This window comes from Ascaphus truei (assembly GCF_040206685.1).
Source record: "Ascaphus truei isolate aAscTru1 chromosome 3 unlocalized genomic scaffold, aAscTru1.hap1 SUPER_3_unloc_9, whole genome shotgun sequence".
In the NCBI taxonomy this organism is placed as follows: Eukaryota; Metazoa; Chordata; class Amphibia; order Anura; family Ascaphidae; genus Ascaphus; species Ascaphus truei.
The window spans coordinates 150408-170803 of NW_027453832.1; the positions used below are offsets into that span (position 1 = coordinate 150408).

General features: G+C 59.6%; 1 protein-coding gene across 2 annotated transcripts in view; it reads left to right on the forward strand.

The window, feature by feature from the left end:
• The window catches only part of TIMMDC1 (translocase of inner mitochondrial membrane domain containing 1), a 47479-nt gene extending 28873 nt beyond the window's left edge, over positions 1 to 18606 (forward strand). Inside the window, exons 5-9 of one of the 2 annotated variants that reach the window (XM_075580598.1) lie at positions 2899 to 2966; positions 7232 to 7241; positions 8533 to 8600; positions 16881 to 16992; positions 17938 to 18606. In XM_075580598.1, coding sequence (XP_075436713.1) covers positions 2899 to 2966; positions 7232 to 7241; positions 8533 to 8600; positions 16881 to 16992; positions 17938 to 18148 — 469 coding nt within the window. In that variant the 3' untranslated portion in view covers positions 18149 to 18606. Of the gene's footprint in view, positions 1 to 2898; positions 2967 to 7231; positions 7242 to 8523; positions 8601 to 16880; positions 16993 to 17937 lie in introns of those variants that run through there. The other variant, XR_012790058.1, reaches the window with a different exon arrangement.
• The last annotated feature ends 1790 nt before the right edge of the window (positions 18607 to 20396 follow it).

The following is a 20396-nucleotide window of genomic DNA, read 5'->3' on the forward strand; positions in this document are numbered from 1 at the left end:
TCTGTTCCTGTATCTCTGCTCAGGGCTGTCTCCTTTCTGTTCCTATCTCTGCTCAGGGCTGTCTCCTTTCTGTTCCTATCTCTGCTCAGGGCTGTCTCCTTTCTGTTCCTGTATCTCTGCTCAGGGCTGTCTCCTTTCTGTTCCTATCTCTGCTCAGGGCTGTCTCCTTTCTGTTCCTATCTCTCTGCTCAGGGCTGTCTCCTTTCTGTTCCTATCTCTGCTCAGGGCTGTCTCCTTTCTGGTCCTGTATCTCTGCTCAGGGCTGTCTCCTTTCTGTTCCTATCTCTGCTCAGGGCTGTCTCCTTTCTGTTCCTATCTCTGCTCAGGGCTGTCTCCTTTCTGGTCCTGTATCTCTGCTCAGGGCTGTCTCCTTTCTGTTCCTATCTCTCTGCTCAGGGCTGTCTCCTTTCTGTTCCTATCTCTGCTCAGGGCTGTCTCCTTTCTGTTCCTATCTCTCTGCTCAGGGCTGTCTCCTTTCTGTTCCTATCTCTCTGCTCAGGGCTGTCTCCTTTCTGTTCCTATCTCTCTGCTCAGGGCTGTCTCCTTTCTGTTCCTGTATCTCTGCTCAGGGCTGTCTCCTTTCTGTTCCTATCTCTCTGCTCAGGGCTGTCTCCTTTCTGTTCCTGTATCTCTGCTCAGGGCTGTCTCCTTTCTGTTCCTATCTCTGCTCAGGGCTGTCTCCTTTCTGTTCCTATCTCTGCTCAGGGCTGTCTCCTTTCTGGTCCTGTATCTCTGCTCAGGGCTGTCTCCTTTCTGTTCCTGTATCTCTGCACAGGGCTGTCTCCTTTCTGGTCCTGTATCTCTGCTCAGGGCTGTCTCCTTTCTGTTCCTATCTCTGCTCAGGGCTGTCTCCTTTCTGTTCCTGTATCTCTGCTCAGGGCTGTCTCCTTTCTGTTCCTATCTCTGCTCAGGGCTGTCTCCTTTCTGTTCCTATCTCTGCTCAGGGCTGTCTCCTTTCTGTTCCTATCTCTGCTCAGGGCTGTCTCCTTTCTGTTCCTGTCTCTCTGCTCAGGGCTGTCTCCTTTCTGTTCCTATCTCTGCTCAGGGCTGTCTCCTTTCTGTTCCTGTCTCTCTGCTCAGGGCTGTCTCCTTTCTGTTCCTATCTCTGCTCAGGGCTGTCTCCTTTCTGGTCCTGTATCTCTGCTCAGGGCTGTCTCCTTTCTGTTCCTATCTCTGCTCAGGGCTGTCTCCTTTCTGTTCCTGTATCTCTGCTCAGGGCTGTCTCCTTTCTGTTCCTATCTCTGCTCAGGGCTGTCTCCTTTCTGTTCCTATCTCTGCTCAGGGCTGTCTCCTTTCTGTTCCTATCTCTGCTCAGGGCTGTCTCCTTTCTGTTCCTGTCTCTCTGCTCAGGGCTGTCTCCTTTCTGTTCCTATCTCTGCTCAGGGCTGTCTCCTTTCTGTTCCTGTCTCTCTGCTCAGGGCTGTCTCCTTTCTGTTCCTGTATCTCTGCTCAGGGCTGTCTCCTTTCTGTTCCTATCTCTGCTCAGGGCTGTCTCCTTTCTGGTCCTGTATCTCTGCTCAGGGCTGTCTCCTTTCTGTTCCTGTATCTCTGCACAGGGCTGTCTCCTTTCTGTTCCTATCTCTGCTCAGGGCTGTCTCCTTTCTGTTCCTATCTCTGCTCAGGGCTGTCTCCTTTCTGTTCCTGTATCTCTGCTCAGGGCTGTCTCCTTTCTGTTCCTATCTCTGCTCAGGGCTGTCTCCTTTCTGTTCCTATATCTCTGCTCAGGGCTGTCTCCTTTCTGTTCCTATATCTCTGCTCAGGGCTGTCTCCTTTCTGTTCCTGTATCTCTGCTCAGGGCTGTCTCCTTTCTGTTCCTGTATCTCTGCTCAGGGCTGTCTCCTTTCTGTTCCTGTATCTCTGCTCAGGGCTGTCTCCTTTCTGTTCCTGTATCTCTGCTCAGGGCTGTCTCCTTTCTGTTCCTATCTCTCTGCTCAGGGCTGTCTCCTTTCTGTTCCTATCTCTGCTCAGGGCTGTCTCCTTTCTGTTCCTATCTCTGCTCAGGGCTGTCTCCTTTCTGTTCCTGTCTCTCTGCTCAGGGCTGTCTCCTTTCTGGTCCTGTATCTCTGCTCAGGGCTGTCTCCTTTCTGTTCCTGTATCTCTGCTCAGGGCTGTCTCCTTTCTGTTCCTGTATCTCTGCTCAGGGCTGTCTCCTTTCTGTTCCTATCTCTGCTCAGGGCTGTCTCCTTTCTGTTCCTGTATCTCTGCTCAGGGCTGTCTCCTTTCTGTTCCTGTATCTCTGCTCAGGGCTGTCTCCTTTCTGTTCCTATCTCTGCTCAGGGCTGTCTCCTTTCTGTTCCTGTCTCTCTGCTCAGGGCTGTCTCCTTTCTGGTCCTGTATCTCTGCTCAGGGCTGTCTCCTTTCTGTTCCTATCTCTGCTCAGGGCTGTCTCCTTTCTGTTCCTGTATCTCTGCTCAGGGCTGTCTCCTTTCTGTTCCTGTATCTCTGCTCAGGGCTGTCTCCTTTCTGTTCCTATCTCTGCTCAGGGCTGTCTCCTTTCTGTTCCTGTATCTCTGCTCAGGGCTGTCTCCTTTCTGTTCCTGTCTCTCTGCTCAGGGCTGTCTCCTTTCTGTTCCTGTCTCTCTGCTCAGGGCTGTCTCCTTTCTGTTCCTATCTCTGCTCAGGGCTGTCTCCTTTCTGTTCCTGTATCTCTGCTCAGGGCTGTCTCCTTTCTGTTCCTATCTCTGCTCAGGGCTGTCTCCTTTCTGTTCATGTCTCTCTGCTCAGGGCTGTCTCCTTTCTGTTCCTATCTCTGCTCAGGGCTGTCTCCTTTCTGTTCCTATCTCTGCTCAGGGCTGTCTCCTTTCTGTTCCTGTCTCTCTGCTCAGGGCTGTCTCCTTTCTGTTCCTGTCTCTCTGCTCAGGGCTGTCTCCCGCTGTAACACTGTCATCTCTCCCGCAGTTCGGTCAGTACGGGTCTCAGTGTGTATCGCGATGACTTCGCTCTGAGTCACTTTGCTGCGGCCGGAGGTGAGACCCAGGTGTACGAGAGCACACACAGCGTCAGTGGCAGAGCACACACAGACACAGGGAGCGGGCGTGCGAGAGCACACACAGTGTCAGTGGCAGAGCACACACAGACACAGGGAGCGGGCGTGCGAGAGCACACAGCGTCAGTGGCAGAGCACACGCAGACATAGGGAGCGGGCGTGCGAGAGCACACACAGCGTCAGTGGCAGAGCACACGCAGACACAGGGAGCGGGCGTGCGAGAGCACACACAGCGTCAATGGCAGAGCACACGCAGACACAGGGAGCAGGCGTGCGAGAGCACACACAGCGTCAGTGGCAGAGCACAGGCAGACACGGAGCAGGCGTGCGAGAGCACACACAGCGTCAGTGGCAGAGCACAGGCAGACACAGGGAGCGGGCGTGCGAGAGCACACACAGCGTCAGTGGCAGAGCACAAGCAGACCTAGGGAGCAGGCGTGCGAGAGCACACACAGCGTGTAACGGGGTACAGAGTGAGTGGTGTGGGGGAGTAGCGGGGTACAGAGTGAGTGGTGTGGGGGAGTATCGGGGTACAGAGTGAGTGGTGTGGTTGAGTAACGGGGTACAGAGTGAGTGGTGTGGTTGAGTAACGGGGTACAGAGTGAGTGGTGTGGTTGAGTAGCGGGGTACAGAGTGAGTGAGTGGTGTGGGGGAGTAGTGGGGTAAAGAGTGAGCGGTGTGGTTGAGTAACGGGGTACAGAGTGAGTGAGTGGTGTGGTTGAGTAGCGGGGTACAGAGTGAGCGTTGTGGTTGAGTAGCGGGGTACAGAGTGAGTGGTGTGGTTGAGTAACGGGGTACAGAGTGAGCGGTGTGGTTGAGTAACGGGGTACAGAGTGAGTGAGTGGTGTGGGGGAGTAGCGGGGTAAAAAGTGAGCGGTGTGGTTGAGTAACGGGGTACAGAGTGAGTGAGTGGTGTGGGGGAGTAGCGGGGTAAAGAGTGAGCGGTGTGGTTGAGTAGCGGGGTACAGAGTGAGTGGTGTGGGGGAGTAGCGGGGTACAGAGTGAGTGAGTGGTGTGGTTGAGTAACGGGGTACAGAGTGAGCGGTGTGGGGGAGTAGCGGGGTACAGAGTGAGTGGTGTGGTTGAGTAACGGGGTACAGAGTGAGTGGTGTGGGGGAGTAACGGGGTACAGAGTGAGTGGTGTGGTTGAGTAACGGGGTACAGAGTGAGTGGTGTGGTTGAGTAACGGGGTACAGAGTGAGTGGTGTGGGGGAGTAGCGGGGTACAGAGTGAGTGGTGTGGTTGAGTAACGGGGTACAGAGTGAATGGTGTGGGGGAGTAGCGGGGTACAGAGTGAGTGGTGTGGTTGAGTAACGGGGTACAGAGTGAGTGGTGTGGGGGAGTAGCGGGGTACAGAGTGAGCGGTGTGGGGGAGTAGCGGGGTACAGAGTGAGTGGTGTGGGGGAGTAGCGGGGTACAGACTGAGTGGTGGGGTTGAGTAACTGGGTACAGAGTGAGCGGTGTGGGGGAGTAGCGGGGTACAGAGTGAGTGGTGTGGGGGAGTAGCGGGGTACAGAGTGAGTGGTGTGGTTGAGTAACGGGGTACAGAGTGAGTGGTGTGGGGGAGTAACGGGGTACAGAGTGAGTGGTGTGGGGGAGTAGCGGGGTACAGAGTGAGTGGTGTGGGGGAGTAGCGGGGTACAGAGTGAGCGGTGTGGTTGAGTAACGGGGTACAGAGTGAGTGGTGTGGTTGAGTAACGGGGTACAGAGAGAGCGGTGTGGGGGAGTAGCGGGGTACAGAGTGAGTGGTGTGGGGGAGTAACGGGGTACAGAGTGAGTGGTGTGGGGGAGTAACGGGGTACAGAGTGAGTGGTGTGTGGGAGTAACGGGGTACAGAGTGAGTGGGGTGGGGGAGTAGCAGGGTACAGAGTGAGTGAGTGCTGTGGGGGAGTAGCGGGGTACAGAGTGAGTGGTGTGGTTGAGTAGCGGGGTACAAAGTGAACGGTTTGGTTGAGTAACGGGGTACAGAGTGAGTGAGTGGTGTGGGGGAGTAGCGGGGTACAGAGTGAGCGGTGTGGTTGAGTAACGGGGTACAGAGTGAGTGGTGCGGGGGAGTAGCGGGGTACAGAGTGAGCGGTGTGGTTGAGTAACGGGGTACAGAGTGAGTGAGTGGTGTGGGGGAGTAGCGGGGTACAGAGTGTGCGGTGTGGTTGAGTAACGGGGTACAGAGTGAGCGGTGTGGGGGAGTAACGGGGTACAGAGAGAGCGGTGTGGGGGAGTAGCGGGGTACAGAATGAGTGGTGTGGGGGAGTAGCGGGGTACAGAATGAGTGGTGCGGGGGAGTAGTGGGGTACAGAGTGAACGGTTTGGTTGAGTAACGGGGTACAGAGTGAGTGAGTGGTGTGGGGGAGTAGTGGGGTACAGAGTGAGTGGTGTGGTTGAGTAACGGGGTACAGAGTGAGTGAGTGGTGTGGTTGAGTAGCGGGGTACAGAGTGAGTGGTGTGGTTGAGTAATGGGGTACAGAGTGAGTGAGTGGTGTGGTTGAGTAGCGGGGTACAGAGTGAGTGGTGTGTGGGAGTAGCAGGGTACAGAGTGAGCGGTGTGGTTGAGTAACGGGGTACAGAGTGAGCGGTGTGGGGGAGTAGCAGGGTACAGAGTGAGTGGTGTGGTTGAGTAACGGGGTACAGAGTGAGTGAGTGGTGTGGGGGAGTAGCGGGGTACAGAGTGAGCGGTGTGGTTGAGTAGCGGGGTACAGAGTGAGCGGTGTGGGGGAGTAATGGGGTACAGAGAGCGCGGTGTGGGGGAGTAGCGGGGTACAGAGTGGTGTGGGGGAGTAACGGGGTACAGAATGAGTGGTGTGTGGGAGTAACAGGGTACAAAGTGAGTGGTGTGTGGGAGTAACGGGGTACAGAGAGAGTGGTGTGGGGGAGTAGCGGGGTACAGAGTGAGTGGTGTGTGGGAGTAACGGGGTACAGAGTGAGTGGTGTGGGGGAGTAGCGGGGTACAGAGTGAGTGGTGTGGTTGAGTAACGGGGTACAGAGTGAGTGGTGTGGGGAGTAGCGGGGTACAGAGTGAGCGGTGTGGGGGAGTAGCGGGGTACAGAGTGAGTGGTGTGGTTGAGTAACGGGGTACAGAGTGAGTGGTGTGGTTGAGTAGCGGGGTACAGAGTGAGTGAGTGGTGTGGGGGAGTAGCAGGGTACAGAGTGAGTGGTGTGGTTGAGTAACGGGGTACAGAGTGAGTGGTGTGGGGGAGTAGCGGGGTACAGAGTGAGTGGTGTGGTTGAGTAACGGGGTACAGAGTGAGTGGTGTGGTTGAGTAACGGGGTACAGAGTGAGTGGTGTGGGGGAGTAACGGGGTACAGAGTGAGTGGTGTGGTTGAGTAACGGGGTACAGAGTGAGTGGTGTGGGGGAGTAGCGGGGTACAGAGTGAGCGGTGTGGTTGAGTAACGGGGTACAGAGTGAGTGGTGTGGTTGAGTAGCGGGGTACAGAGTGAGTGGTGTGGTTGAGTAACGGGGTACAGAGTGAGTGGTGTGGTTGAGTAACGGGGTACAGAGTGAGTGGTGTGGGGGAGTAGCAGGGTACAGAGTGAGTGGTGTGGTTGAGTAGCGGGGTACAGAGTGAGTGGTGTGGGGGAGTAGCGGGTACAGAGTGAGTGGTGTGGTTGAGTAACGGGGTACAGAGTGAGTGGTGTGGGGGAGTAACGGGGTACAGAGTGAGTGGTGTGGGGGAGTAGCGGGGTACAGAGTGAGTGGTGTGTGGGAGTAACGGGGTACAGAGTGAGTGGTGTGGGGGAGTAGCGGGGTACAGAGTGAGTGGTGTGGGGGAGTAACGGGGTACAGAGTGAGTGGTGTGGGGGAGTAACGGGGTACAGAGTGAGCGGTGTGGGGAGTAGCGGGGTACTGAGTGAGTGGTGTGGTTGAGTAACGGTGTACAGAGTGAGTGGTGTGGTTGAGTAACGGGGTACAGAGTGAGTGGTGTGGTTGAGTAGCGGGGTACAGAGTGAGTGGTGTGGGGGAGTAGCAGGGTACAGAGTGAGTGGTGTGGGGGAGTAGCGGGGTACAGAGTGAGTGGTGTGGTTGAGTAACGGGGTACAGAGTGAGTGGTGTGGTTGAGTAACGGGGTACAGAGTGAGCGGTGTGGTTGAGTAGCGGGGTACAGAGTGAGTGGTGTGTGGGAGTAACGGGGTACAGAGTGAGTGGTGTGGGGGAGTAGCGGGGTAAAGAGTGAGTGGTGTGGTTGAGTAGCGGGGTACAGAGTGAGTGGTGTGGGGGAGTAACGGGGTACAGAGTGAGTGGTGTGGAGGAGTAACGGGGTACAGAGTGAGTGGTGTGGGGGAGTAACGGGGTACAGAGTGAGTGGTGTGGTTGAGTAGCGGGGTACAGAGTGAGTGGTGTGGTTGAATAACGGGGTACAGAGTGAGTGGTGTGGGGGAGTAGCGGGGTACAGAGTGAGTGGTGTGGGGGAGTAGCGGGGTACAGAGTGAGTGGTGTGGGGAGTAACGGGGTACAGAGTGAGTGGTGTGGGGGAGTAGCGGGGTACAGAGTGAGTGGTGTGGTTGAGTAGCGGGGTACAGAGTGAGTGGTGTGGGGGAGTAGCGGGGTACAGAGTGAGCGGTGTGGTTGAGTAACGGGGTACAGAGTGAGTGGTGTGGTTGAGTAACGGGGTACAGAGTGAGTGGTGTGGGGGAGTAGCGGGGTACAGAGTGAGTGGTGTGGGGGAGTAGCGGGGTACAGAGTGAGTGGTGTGGTTGAGTAGCGGGGTACAGAGTGAGTGGTGTGGGGGAGTAGCGGGGTACAGAGTGAGCGGTGTGGTTGAGTAACGGGGTACAGAGTGAGTGGTGTGGTTGAGTAACGGGGTACAGAGTGAGTGGTGTGGGGGAGTAGCGCGGTACAGAGTGAGTGGTGTGGGGGAGTAGCGGGGTACAGAGTGAGTGGTGTGGGGGAGTAGCGGGGTACAGAGTGAGTGGTGTGGGGAGTAGCGGGGTACAGAGTGAGTGGTGTGGGGGAGTAGCGGGGTTAGAGTGAGTGGTGTGGTTGAGTAACAGGGTACAGAGTGAGCGGTGTGGTTGAGTAACGGGGTACAGAGTGAGTGGTGTGGGGGAGTAGCGGGGTACAGAGTGAGTGGTGTGGTTGAGTAGCGGGGTACAGAGTGAGTGGTGTGGGGGAGTAGCGGGGTACAGAGTGAGTGGTGTGTGGGAGTAACGGGGTACAGAGTGAGTGGTGTGGGGAGTAGCAGGGTACTGAGTGAGTGGTGTGGGGGAGTAACGGGGTACAGAGTGAGCGGTGTGGGGAGTAGCGGGGTACAGAGTGAGCGGTGTGGGGAGTAGCGGGGTACACAGAGTGAGTGGTGTGGGGGAGTAGCGGGGTACAGAGTGAGTGGTGTGTGGGAGTAACGGGGTACTGAGTGAGTGGTGTGGGGGAGTAGCAGGGTACTGAGTGAGTGGTGTGTGGGAGTAACGGGGTACAGAGTGAGCGGTGTGGGGGAGTAGCGGGTACTGAGTGAGTGGTGTGGTTGAGTAACGGGGTACAGAGTGAGTGGTGTGGGGAGTAGCGGGGTACAGAGTGAGTCTCAGCTCCTGTCCTTGCCTCTCACAGCTGTCACAGGGGGGCTGTTCGGATGAATCTGGGCCTCGTGGGGGTGCTGACTGGGTCGGTGATCGGGGCCACGCTGGGGGTGAGTGTCACCGAACTGAGACGGGGGACAGTTAAACAGCATCGGATACAAGGGACACGTGGGGTCTGTCACAGAGCGGGGACACGTTCCCTCTCTCTCCTTCTCCCCTCCCACCCCTCTCCCTTCTCCCCTCCCACCCTCTCCCTCTCTCCCCCTTCTCCCCTCCCACCCTCTCCCTCTCTCCCCCTTCTCCCCTCCCACCCTCTCCCCTTCTCTCCCTCCCACCCTCTCCCTCCTCTCCCCCTTCTCCCCTCCCACCCTCTCCCTCTCTCCCCCTTCTCCCCTCCCACCCTCTCCCTCTCTCTCCCTTCCCACCCTCTCCCCCCTTCTCCCCTCCCACCCTCTCCCCCTTCTCCCCTCCCACCCTCTCCCCCTTCTCCCCTCCCACCCTCTCCCCCTTCTCCCTCCCACCCTCTCCCTCCCTTCTCCCCTCCCTTCTCCCCTCCCACCCTCTCCCTCCCTTCTCCCCTCCCCACCCTCTCCCTCCCTTCTCCCCTCCCACCCTCTCCCTCCCTTCTCCCTCTCCCCCCTTCTCCCTCCACCCTCTCCCTCTCTCCCCCCTTCTCCCCTCCCACCCTCTCCCTGTCTCCCCCCCCCACCCTCTCTCTCCCTTCTCCCCTCCCACCCTCTCCCTCTATCCCCCTTCTCCGCTCCCTCCCCCCTCCCTCTCCCCCTCCCTCCCCCCCCCCTCCCTCTCCCCCTCCCTCCCTCTCCCACACGCGCTGTCTCTCTGCTCTCCCACACGCGCTGTCTCTCTGCTCTCCCACACGCGCTGTCTCTCTGCTCTCCCACACGCGCTGTCTCTCTGCTCTCCCACACGCGCTGTCTCTCTGCTCTCCCACACGCGCTGTCTCTCTGCTCTCCCACAAGCGCTGTCTCTCTGCTCTCCCACACGCGCTGTCTCTCTGCTCTCCCACACGCGCTCTCTCTCTCTCTGCTCTCCCGCGCGCGCTGTCTCTCTCTGCTCTCCCGCGCGCGCTGTCTCTCTCTCTGCTCTCCCACACGCGCTGTCTCTCTCTCTCTGCTCTCCCACAAGCGCTGTCTCTCTGCTCTCCCACACGCGCTGTCTCTCTGCTCTCCCACACGCGCTGTCTCTCTGCTCTCCCACACGCGCTCTCTCTCTCTCTGCTCTCCCGCGCGCGCTGTCTCTCTCTCTGCTCTCCCGCGCGCGCTGTCTCTCTCTCTGCTCTCCCGCACGCGCTGTCTCTCTGCTCTCCACACGCGCTGTCTCTCTGCTCTCCCACACGCGCTGTCTCTCTGCTCTCCCACACGCGCTCTCTCCGCTCTCCCACACGCGCTGTCTCTCTGCTCTCCCACACGCGCTGTCTCTCTGCTCTCCCACACGCGCTGTCTCTCTGCTCTCCCACAAGCGCTGTCTCTCTGCTCTCCCACACGCGCTGTCTCTCTGCTCTCCCACACGCGCTCTCTCTCTCTCTGCTCTCCCGCGCGCGCTGTCTCTCTCTCTGCTCTCCCGCGCGCGCTGTCTCTCTCTCTCTGCTCTCCCGCGCGCGCTGTCTCTCTCTCTCTGCTCTCCCGCGTGCGCTCTCTCTCTCTCTGCTCTCCCGCACGCGCTGTCTCTCTCTCTCTCTGCTCTCCCGCGCGCGCTGTCTCTCTCTCTGCTCTCCCGCGCGCGCTCTCTCTCTCTCTGCTCTCCCCGCGCGCGCTGTCTCTCTGCTCTCCCAGAAGCGCTCTCTCACTCTGCTCTCCCGCGCGCTGTCTCTCTCTCTCTGCTCTCCCGCGCCGCGCTGTCTATCTCTCTCTGCTCTCCCGCGCGCGCCTGTCTATCTCTCTCTGCTCTCCCGCGCGCGCTGTCTCTCTCTCTGCTCTCCCGCGCGCGCTGTCTCTCTCTCTGCTCTCCCGCGCGCGCTGTCTCTCTCACTCTGCTCTCCCGCGCGCGCTGTCTCTCTCTCTCTGCTCTCTCTCTGCTCTCCGCGCGCGCTGTCTCTCTGCTCTCCAGAAGCGCTGTCTCTCTCTCTCTGCTCTCCCGCGCGCGCTGTCTCTCTCTCTCTCTGCTCTCCCGCGTGCGCTCTCTCTCTCTCTGCTCTCCCGCACGCGCTGTCTCTCTCTCTCTCTGCTCTCCCGCGCGCGCTGTCTCTCTCACTCTGCTCTCCCGCGCGCGCTGTCTCTCTCTCTCTGCTCTCTCTCTGCTCTCCGCGCGCGCTGTCTCTCTGCTCTCCCAGAAGCGCTCTCTCACTCTGCTCTCCCCGCGCGCTGTCTCTCTCTCTCTGCTCTCCCGCGCGCGCTGTCTATCTCTCTCTGCTCTCCCGCGCGCGCTGTCTCTCTCTCTGCTCTCCCGCGCGCGCTGTCTCTCTCACTCTGCTCTCCCCGCGCGCGCTGTCTCTCTCTCTCTGCTCTCCCGCGCGCGCTGTCTCTCTCTCTCTGCTCTCCCGCGCGCGCTGTCTCTCTCTCTGCTCTCCCGCGCGCGCTGTCTCTCTCTCTCTGCTCTCCCGCGCGCTGTCTCTCTGCTCTCCCACAAGCGCTCTCTCACTCTGCTCTCCGCGCGCTGTCTCTCTCTCTCCTCTCCCGCGAGCGCTGTCTATCTCTCTCTGCTCTCCCGCGCGCGCTGTCTCTCTCTGCTCTCCCGCGCGCGCTGTCTCTCTCTCTCTGCTCTCCCGGGCGCGCTGTCTCTCGCACTCTGCTCTCCCGCGCGCGCTGTCTCTCTCTCTCTCTGCTCTCCCCGCGCGCGCTGTCTCTCTCTCTCTGCTCTCCCGCGCGCAGCTGTCTCTCTCTGCTCTCCCGCGCGCGCTGTCTCTCTGCTCTCCCACAAGCGCTGTCTCTCTGCTCTCCCACACGCGCTGTCTCTCTGCTCTCCCACACGCGCTGTCTCTCCGCTCTCCCACACGCGCTCTCTTTGCTCTCCCACACGCGCTGTCTCTCTGCTCTCCCACAAGCGCTGTCTCTCTGCTCTCCCACAAGCGCTGTCTCTCTGCTCTCCCACAAGCGCTGTCTCTCTGCTCTCCACAAGCGCTGTCTCTCTGCTCTCCCACACGCGCTGTCTCTCTGCTCTCCCGCGCGCGCTGTCTCTCTGCTCCTCCCACAAGCGCTGTCTTTCTGCTCTCCCACACGCGCTGTCTCTCTGCTCTCCCGCACGCGCTCTCTCTCACTCTGCTCTCCCGCGTGCGCTCTCTCTCTCTCTGCTCTCCCGCACGCGCTGTCTCTCTCTCTCTCTGCTCTCCCAGCGCGCGCTGTCTCTCTCTCTGCTCTCCCGCGCGCGCTCTCTCTCTCTCTGCTCTCCCGCGCGCGCTGTCTCTCTGCTCTCCCAGAAGCGCTCTCTCACTCTGCTCTCCCGCGCGCTGTCTCTCTCTCTCTGCTCTCCCGCGCGCGCTGTCTATCTCTCTCTGCTCTCCCGCGCGCGCTGTCTATCTCTCTCTGCTCTCCCGCGCGCGCTGTCTCTCTCTCTGCTCTCCCGCGCGCGCTGTCTCTCTCTCTGCTCTCCCGCGCGCGCTGTCTCTCTCACTCTGCTCTCCCCGCGCGCGCTGTCTCTCTCTCTCTGCTCCTCTCTGCTCTCCCGCGCGCGCTGTCTCTCTGCTCTCCCAGAAGCGCTCTCTCACTCTGCTCTCCCGCGCGCTGTCTCTCTCTCTCTGCTCTCCCGCGCGCGCTGTCTATCTCTCTCTGCTCTCCCGCGCGCGCTGTCTCTCTCTCTGCTCTCCCGCGCGCGCTGTCTCTCTCACTCTGCTCTCCCGCGCGCGCTGTCTCTCTCTCTCTGCTCTCCCGCGCGCGCTGTCTCTCTCTCTCTGCTCTCCCGCGCGCGCTGTCTCTCTCTCTCTGCTCTCCGCGCGCGCTGTCTCTCTCTCTCTGCTCTCCCGCGCGCTGTCTCTCTGCTCTCCCACAAGCGCTCTCTCACTCTGCTCTCCCGCGCGCTGTCTCTCTCTCTCCTCTCCCGCGAGCGCTGTCTATCTCTCTCTGCTCTCCCGCGCGCGCTGTCTCTCTCTGCTCTCCCGCGCGCGCTGTCTCTCTCTCTCTGCTCTCCCGGGCGCGCTGTCTCTCGCACTCTGCTCTCCCGCGCGCGCTGTCTCTCTCTCTCTCTGCTCTCCCGCGCGCGCTGTCTCTCTCTCTCTGCTCTCCCGCGCGCGCTGTCTCTCTCTGCTCTCCCGCGCGCGCTGTCTCTCTGCTCTCCCACAAGCGCTGTCTCTCTGCTCTCCACACGCGCTGTCTCTCTGCTCTCCCACACGCGCTGTCTCTCCGCTCTCCCACACGCGCTCTCTTTGCTCTCCACACGCGCTGTCTCTCTGCTCTCCCACAAGCGCTGTCTCTCTGCTCTCCCACAAGCGCTGTCTCTCTGCTCTCCCACAAGCGCTGTCTCTCTGCTCTCCCACAAGCGCTGTCTCTCTGCTCTCCCACACGCGCTGTCTCTCTGCTCTCCCGCGCGCGCTGTCTCTCTGCTCTCCCACAAGCGCTGTCTTTCTGCTCTCCCACACGCGCTGTCTCTCTGCTCTCCCGCACGCGCTCTCTCTCACTCTGCTCTCCCGCGCGCGCTGTCTCTCTCTCTCTGCTCTCCCGCGCGCGCTGTCTCTCTCTCTCTGCTCTCCCGCGTGCGCTGTCTCTCTCTCTCTGCTCTCCCGCGTGCGCTGTCTCTCTCTCTCTGCTCTCCCGCGCGCGCTGTCTCTCTGCTCTCCCACAAGCGCTCTCTCACTCTGCTCTCCGCGCGCTGTCTCTCTCTCTCCTCTCCGCGAGCGCTGTCTATCTCTCTCTGCTCTCCCGCGCGCGCTGTCTCTCTCTGCTCTCCCGCGCGCGCTGTCTCTCTCTCTCTGCTCTCCCGGGCGCGCTGTCTCTCGCACTCTGCTCTCCCGCGCGCGCTATCTCTCTCTCTCTCTGCTCTCCCCGCGCGCGCTGTCTCTCTCTCTCTGCTCTCCCGCGCGCGCTGTCTCTCTCTCTCTGCTGCTCTCCCGCGCGCGCTGTCTCTGCTCTCCCACAAGCGCTGTCTCTCTGCTCTCCCACACGCGCTGTCTCTCTGCTCTCCACACGCGCTGTCTCTCCGCTCTCCCACACGCGCTCTCTCTGCTCTCCCACACGCGCTGTCTCTCTGCTCTCCCACAAGCGCTGTCTCTCTGCTCTCCCACAAGCGCTGTCTCTCTGCTCTCCCACAAGCGCTGTCTCTCTGCTCTCCCACACGCGCTGTCTCTCTGCTCTCCCGCGCGCGCTGTCTCTCTGCTCTCCCACAAGCGCTGTCTTTCTGCTCTCCCACACGCGCTGTCTCTCTGCTCTCCCGCACGCGCTCTCTCTCACTCTGCTCTCCCGCGCGCGCTGTCTCTCTCTCTCTGCTCTCCCGCGCGCGCTGTCTCTCTCTCTGCTCTCCCGCGTGCGCTGTCTCTCTCTCTCTGCTCTCCCGCGTGCGCTGTCTCTCTCTCTCTGCTCTCCCGCGCGCGCTGTCTCTCTGCTCTCCCGCGCGCGCTGTCTCTCTGCTCTCCCACGCGCGCTGTCTCTCTCTCTGCTCTCCCGCGCGCGCTGTCTCTCTCTCTCTGCTCTCCCACGCGCTGTCTCTCTGCTCTCCTGCTCGCGCTGTCTCTCTCTGCTCTCCCGCGCGCCGCTGTCTCTCTCTCTCTGCTCTCCCGCGCGCGCTGTCTCTCTCTCTGCTCTCCCGCGCTGTCTCTCTCTCTGCTCTCCCGCGCGCGCTGTCTCTCTCTCTCTGGTCTCCTGCACGCGCTGTCTCTCTCTCTGCTCTCCCGCGCGGCGCTGTCTCTCTCTCTCTGCTCTCCCGCGCGCGCTGTCTCTCTCTCTTTGCTCTCCCGCGCGCGCTGTCTCTCTCTCTCTGCTCTCCCGCGCGCTGTCTCTCTGCTCTCCTGCTCGCGCTGTCTCTCTCTGCTCTCCCGCGCGTGCTGTCTCTCTCTCTCTGCTCTCCCGCGCGCGCTGTCTCTCTCTCTCTGCTCTCCCGCGCGCGCTGTCTCTCTCTCTGCTCTCCCGCGCTGTCTCTCTCTCTGCTCTCCCGCGCGCGCCTGTCTCTCTCTCTGGTCTCCTGCACGCGCTGTCTCTCTCTCTGCTCTCCCGCGCGCGGCTGTCTCTCTCTCTCTCTGCTCTCCCGCACGCGCTGTCTCTCTCTCTGCTCTCCCGCGCGCGCTGTCTCTCTCTCTCTGCTCTTCCGCGCGCGCTGTCTCTCTCTCTCTGCTCTCCCGCGCGCTGTCTCTCTGCTCTCCTGCTCGCGCTGTCTCTCTCTGCTCTCCCGCGCGCGCTGTCTCTCTCTCTCTGCTCTCCCGCGCGCGCTGTCTCTCTCTCTGCTCTCCCGCGCTGTCTCTCTCTCTGCTCTCCCGCGCGCGCTGTCTCTCTCTCTCTGGTCTCCTGCACGCGCTGTCTCTCTCTCTGCTCTCCCGCGCGCGCTGTCTCTCTCTCTGCTCTCCCGCACGCGCTGTCTCTCTCTCTGCTCTCCCGCGCGCGCTGTCTCTCTCTCTCTGCTCTCCCGCGCGCGCTGTCTCTCTCTCTCTGCTCTCCCGCGCGCGCTGTCTCTCTCTCTCTGCTCTCCCGCGCGCTGTCTCTCTGCTCTCCTGCTCGCGCTGTCTCTCTCTGCTCTCCCGCGCGTGCTGTCTCTCTCTCTCTGCTCTCCCGCGCGCGCTGTCTCTCTCTCTCTGCTCTCCCGCGCGCGCTGTCTCTCTCTCTGCTCTCCGCGCTGTCTCTCTCTCTGCTCTCCCGCGCGCGCTGTCTCTCTCTCTGGTCTCCTGCACGCGCTGTCTCTCTCTCTGCTCTCCCGCGCGCGCTGTCTCTCTCTCTCTGCTCTCTCCCGCACGCGCTGTCTCTCTCTCTGCTCTCCCGCGCGCGCTGTCTCTCTCTCTCTGCTCTCCCGCGCGCGCTGTCTCTCTCTCTCTGCTCTCCCGCGCGCTGTCTCTCTGCTCTCCTGCTCGCGCTGTCTCTCTCTGCTCTCCCGCGCGCGCTGTCTCTCTCTCTGCTCTCCCGCGCTGTCTCTCTCTCTGCTCTCCCGCGCGCGCTGTCTCTCTCTCTCTGGTCTCCTGCACGCGCTGTCTCTCTCTCTGCTCTCCCGCGCGCGCTGTCTCTCTCTCTCTGCTCTCCTGCACGCGCTGTCTCTCTCTCTGCTCTCCCGCGCGCGCTGTCTCTCTCTCTCTGCTCTCCCGCGCGCGCTGTCTCTCTCTCTCTGCTCTCTCCCGCGCGCGCTGTCTCTCTCTCTCTGCTCTCCCGCGCGCTGTCTCTCTCCTCTCCTGCTCGCGCTGTCTCTCTCTGCTCTCCCGCGCGTGCTGTCTCTCTCTCTCTGCTCTCCCGCGCGCGCTGTCTCTCTCTTTCTGCTCTCCCGCGCGCGCTGTCTCTCTCTCTCTGCTCTCCCGCGCGCTGTCTCTCTGCTCTCCTGCTCGCGCTGTCTCTCTCTGCTCTCCCGCGCGCGCTGTCTCTCCTCTCTGCTCTCCCGCGCGCGCTGTCTCTCTCTCTCTGCTCTCCCGCGCTGTCTCCTCTCTCTGCTCTCCCGCGCGCGCTGTCTCTCTCTCTCTGGTCTCCTGCACGCGCTGTCTCTCTCTCTGCTCTCCCGCGCGCGCTGTCTCTCTCTCTCTGCTCTCCTGCGCGCGCTGTCTCTCTCTCTGCTCTCCCGCGCGCGCTGTCTCTCTGCTCTCCCGCTCGCTCCCTCTCTCTCTGCTCTCCCGCGCTGTCTCTCTCTCTGCTCTCCTGTCTCTCTCTCTCTGCTCTCCTGCGCGCGCTGTCTCTCTCTCTGCTCTCCCGCGCGCGCTGTCTCTCTGCTCTCCCGCTCGCTCCCTCTCTCTCTGCTCTCCCGCGCTGTCTCTCTCTCTGCTCTCCCGCGCGCGCTGTCTCTCTCTCTCTGGTCTCCTGCACGCGCTGTCTCTCTCTCTGCTCTCCCGCGCGCGCTGTCTCTCTCTCTCTGCTCTCCTGCGCGCGCTGTCTCTCTCTCTGCTCTCCCGCGCGCGCTGTCTCTCTGCTCTCCCGCTCGCTCCCTCTCTCTCTGCTCTCCCGTGCGCGCTGTCTCTCTCTCTCTGCTCTCCCGTGCGCGCTGTCTCTCTCTCTCTGCTCTCCCGCGCGCGCTGTCTCTCTCTCTCTCTGCTCTCCCGCGCACGCTGTCTCTCTCACTCTGCTCTCCCACACGCGCTCTCTGTCACTCTGCTCTCCCGCGCGCGCTGTCTCTCTCTCTCTGCTCTCCCGCGCGCGCTGTCTCTCTCTCTCTCTGCTCTCCCGCGCGCGCTGTCTCTCTCTCTCTGCTCTCCTGCGCGCGCTGTCTCTCTCTCTCTCTGCTCTCCCGCTCGCTCCCTCTCTCTCTGCTCTCCCGCACGCGCTCTCTCGCTCACTCATGCACTTGCTCTCTCTTTTTGTCTTTAAACTGCGCTCTCACCCCGTAGGGTCCCGGTCGGTGCTCTCATCTCTGGGTTACAGTCTCTTTCGGGGGAGTCTCTGCGTGAGAAGAAGCAGCGAGAGCGCAGGGAGCTGTACGAGCGTAAACTGGAGGAGTGGTGAGAGCTGCACCCCCCCCCCCCCCGTCTGCTGCACCCCTCCCCCCCCCCCGTTTGCTGCACCCCTCCCCCCCGTCTGCTGCACCCCTCCCCCCGTCTGCTGCACCCCTCCCCCCCCGTCTGCTGCACCCCTCCCCCGTCTGCTGCACCCCTCCCCCCCGTCTGCTGCACCCCTCCCCCCGTTGGCTGCACCCCCCCCCCCCCGTCGGCTGCCCCCCCCCCGTCGGCTGCACCCCTCCCCCCATGTCGGCTGCACCCCTCCCCCCGTCAGCTGTACCCCCCCCCCCCGTCGGCTGTGCCCCCTCCCCCCCGTCGGCTGTGCCCCCTCCCCCCCGTCGGCTGTGCCCCCTCCCCCCCGTCGGCTGTGCCCCCTCCCCCCCGTCGGCTGCACCCCCTGTCGGCTGCACCCCCCGTCGGCTGTACCCCCTCCCCCCCGTCGGCTGCACCCCCTCCCCCCCGTCGGCAGCACCCCCTGTCGGCTGCACCCCCCCCCCCCGTCGGCTGTGCCTCCTCCCCCCCGTCGGCTGTGCCCCCTCCCCACCGTCGGCTGCACCCCCTGTCGGCTGCACCCCCCGTCGGCTGTACCCCCTCCCCCCCGTCGGCTGCACCCCTGTCGGCTGCACCCCCCGTCGGCTGTACCCCCTCCCCCCCGTCGGCTGTACCCCCTCCCCCCCGTCGGCTGTACCCCCTCCCCCCCGTCGGCTGTACCCCCTCCCCCCCGTCGGCTGTACCCCCTCCCCCCTGTCGGCTGTACCCCCCGTCTGCCGCACCCCTCCCCCCCAGTCTGCTGTGCCCTCCCTCATCTGTTGCCTCGTTCCTCTCCCCTCTCCCCCCCCCCCCCCCGGTCTGGTGCATCCACCCATCCACTTTTCTCCGCCCCCCTCCCCCCCCCTATGCTGCTGTGCATAGCGAGGGTTAATGTTCCCGCCCGTTGCGTTCCCCCAGGAGCGCGCGACTGCAGATCACAGACGGGGTTCTGCAGGAGATGGGAGCTGCCCAGCGGGACCCGGCGGTGAGGCACGTCGAAAAAATCCAGGGGCTGCTGGAACTGCCCCGGAACCCACCGCCCGGGGAGGAGGGGGACACCCCCCCAACTTCTTTACCCGGGGAGGAGGGGAGCACCCCCACAACTTATACACCGGAGGAGTGGCGGTGACAATGGGGGTTTATCTAAAACAGGAACTACACCCCGATTTAGTACCCCGTGTAAAGTGAGAATAACCCCCCCCCCCTTTTCCCAACATGTACCCCCGGCAGGGCATGATAACCCCACCCCCCCCCACCCACACACATCTACCCCTGGCAGGGGACGGTGAATAACAGATACTTCTAACCTGTTCTAACCCCTGCAATAAGAGGGGCGGGGTGGGGGTGAGGGTGGCGGGTACCCCTCACCCCTATAATCCTGCCCAGGAATTCCAGTCACTAGACAGTGTACATGAAAGATGAAACATCTCATATTTATTCATATCTGTTCCAGTAATCCCAAAGGAACGCGCAGGCGGCGGATTTAATCTCCGCCCTCGCGCCCGTACGAGGGGGAAGCGGTATGCTGCTATATGAAAGAATCTGTTTTAGACATGTTCCTACTGACATTAAAAAAGGTGGAACCTCTACTTAGTGTGTGTCTGGTACCTGTACAGTCCACAGGGAACAAGCTCGCAGAGAAAGTAAAACATGTGACGAGGAAGTGTTTTCCTCCACCTCAATAACGTGACCTAATCCTAATCCAGAAGAGTAAATAACGTGACCTAATCCTAATCCAGAACAGTAAATAACGTGACCTAATCCTAATCCAGAAGAGTAAATAACGTGACCTAATCCTAATCCAGAACAGTAAATAACGTGACCTAATCCTAATCCAGAAGAGTAAATAACGTGACCTAATCCTAATCCAGAAGAGTAAATAACGTGACCTAATCCTAATCCAGAAGAGTAAATAACGTGACCTAATCCTAATCCAGAAGAGTAAATAACGTGACCTAATCCTAATCCAGAAGAGTAAATAACGTGACCTAATCCTAATCCAGAAGAGTAAATAACGTGACCTAATCCTAATCCAGAAGAGTAAATAACGTGACCTAATCCTAATCCAGAAGCGTAACGTGTCCTAATCCTAATCCAGAACAGTAAATAACGTGGCCTAATACTAATCCAGAAGAGTAAATAACGTGACCTAATCCTAATCCAGAAGAGTAAATAACGTGACCTAATCCTAATCCAGAAGAGTAAATAACGTGACCTAATCCTAATCCAGAAGAGTAAATAACGTGACCTAATCCTAATCCAGAAGAGTAAAAACGGTTACGCTGACCTAATCCTAATCCAGAAGAGTAAATAACGTGACCTAATCCTAATCCAGAAGAGTAAAAACCGTTACGCTGACCTAATCCTAATCCAGAAGAGTAAATAACGTGACCTAATCCTAATCCAGAAGAGTAAATAACGTGACCTAATCCTAATCCAGAAGAGTAAATAACGTGACCTAATCCTAATCCAGAAGAGTAAATAACGTGACCTAATCCTAATCCAGAAGAGTAAATAACGTGACCTAATCCTAATCCAGAAGAGTAAATAACGTGACCTAATCCTAATCCAGAAGAGTAACGTGACCTAATCCTAATCCAGAAGAGTAAATAACGTGACCTAATCCTAATCCAGAAGAGTAAATAACGTGACCTAATCCTAATCCAGAAGAGTAAAAACGGTTACGCTGACCTAATCCTAATCCAGATGAGTAAATAACGTGACCTAATCCTAATCCAGAAGAGTACAAACCGTTACGCTGACCTAATCCTAATCCAGAACAGTAAATAACGTGACCTAATCCTAATCCAGAAGAGTAAATAACGTGACCTAATCCTAATCCAGAAGAGTAAATAACGTGACCTAATCCTAATCCAGAAGAGTAAATAACGTGACCTAATCCTAATCCAGAAGAGTAACGTGACCTAATCCTAATCCAGAAGAGTAAATAACGTGACCTAATCCTAATCCAGAAGAGTAAATAACGTGACCTAAACCTAATCCAGAAGAGTAAATAACGTGACCTAATCCTAATCCAGAAGAGTAAATAATGTGACCTAATCCTAATCCAGAAGAGTAAATAACGTGACCTAATCCAGAAGAGTAACGTGACCTAATCCTAATCCTGAAGAGTAAATAACGTGACCTAATCCTAATCCAGAAGAGTAAATAACGTGACCTAATCCTAATCCAGAAGAGTAAATAACGTGACCTAATCCTAATCCAGAAGAGTAAAAACGGTTACGCTGACCTAATCCTAATCCAGAAGAGTAAATAACGTGACCTAATCCTAACCCAGAAGAGTAAATAACGTGACCTAATCCAGAAGAGTAAATAACGTGACCTAATCCTAATCCAGAAGAGTAAATAACGTGACC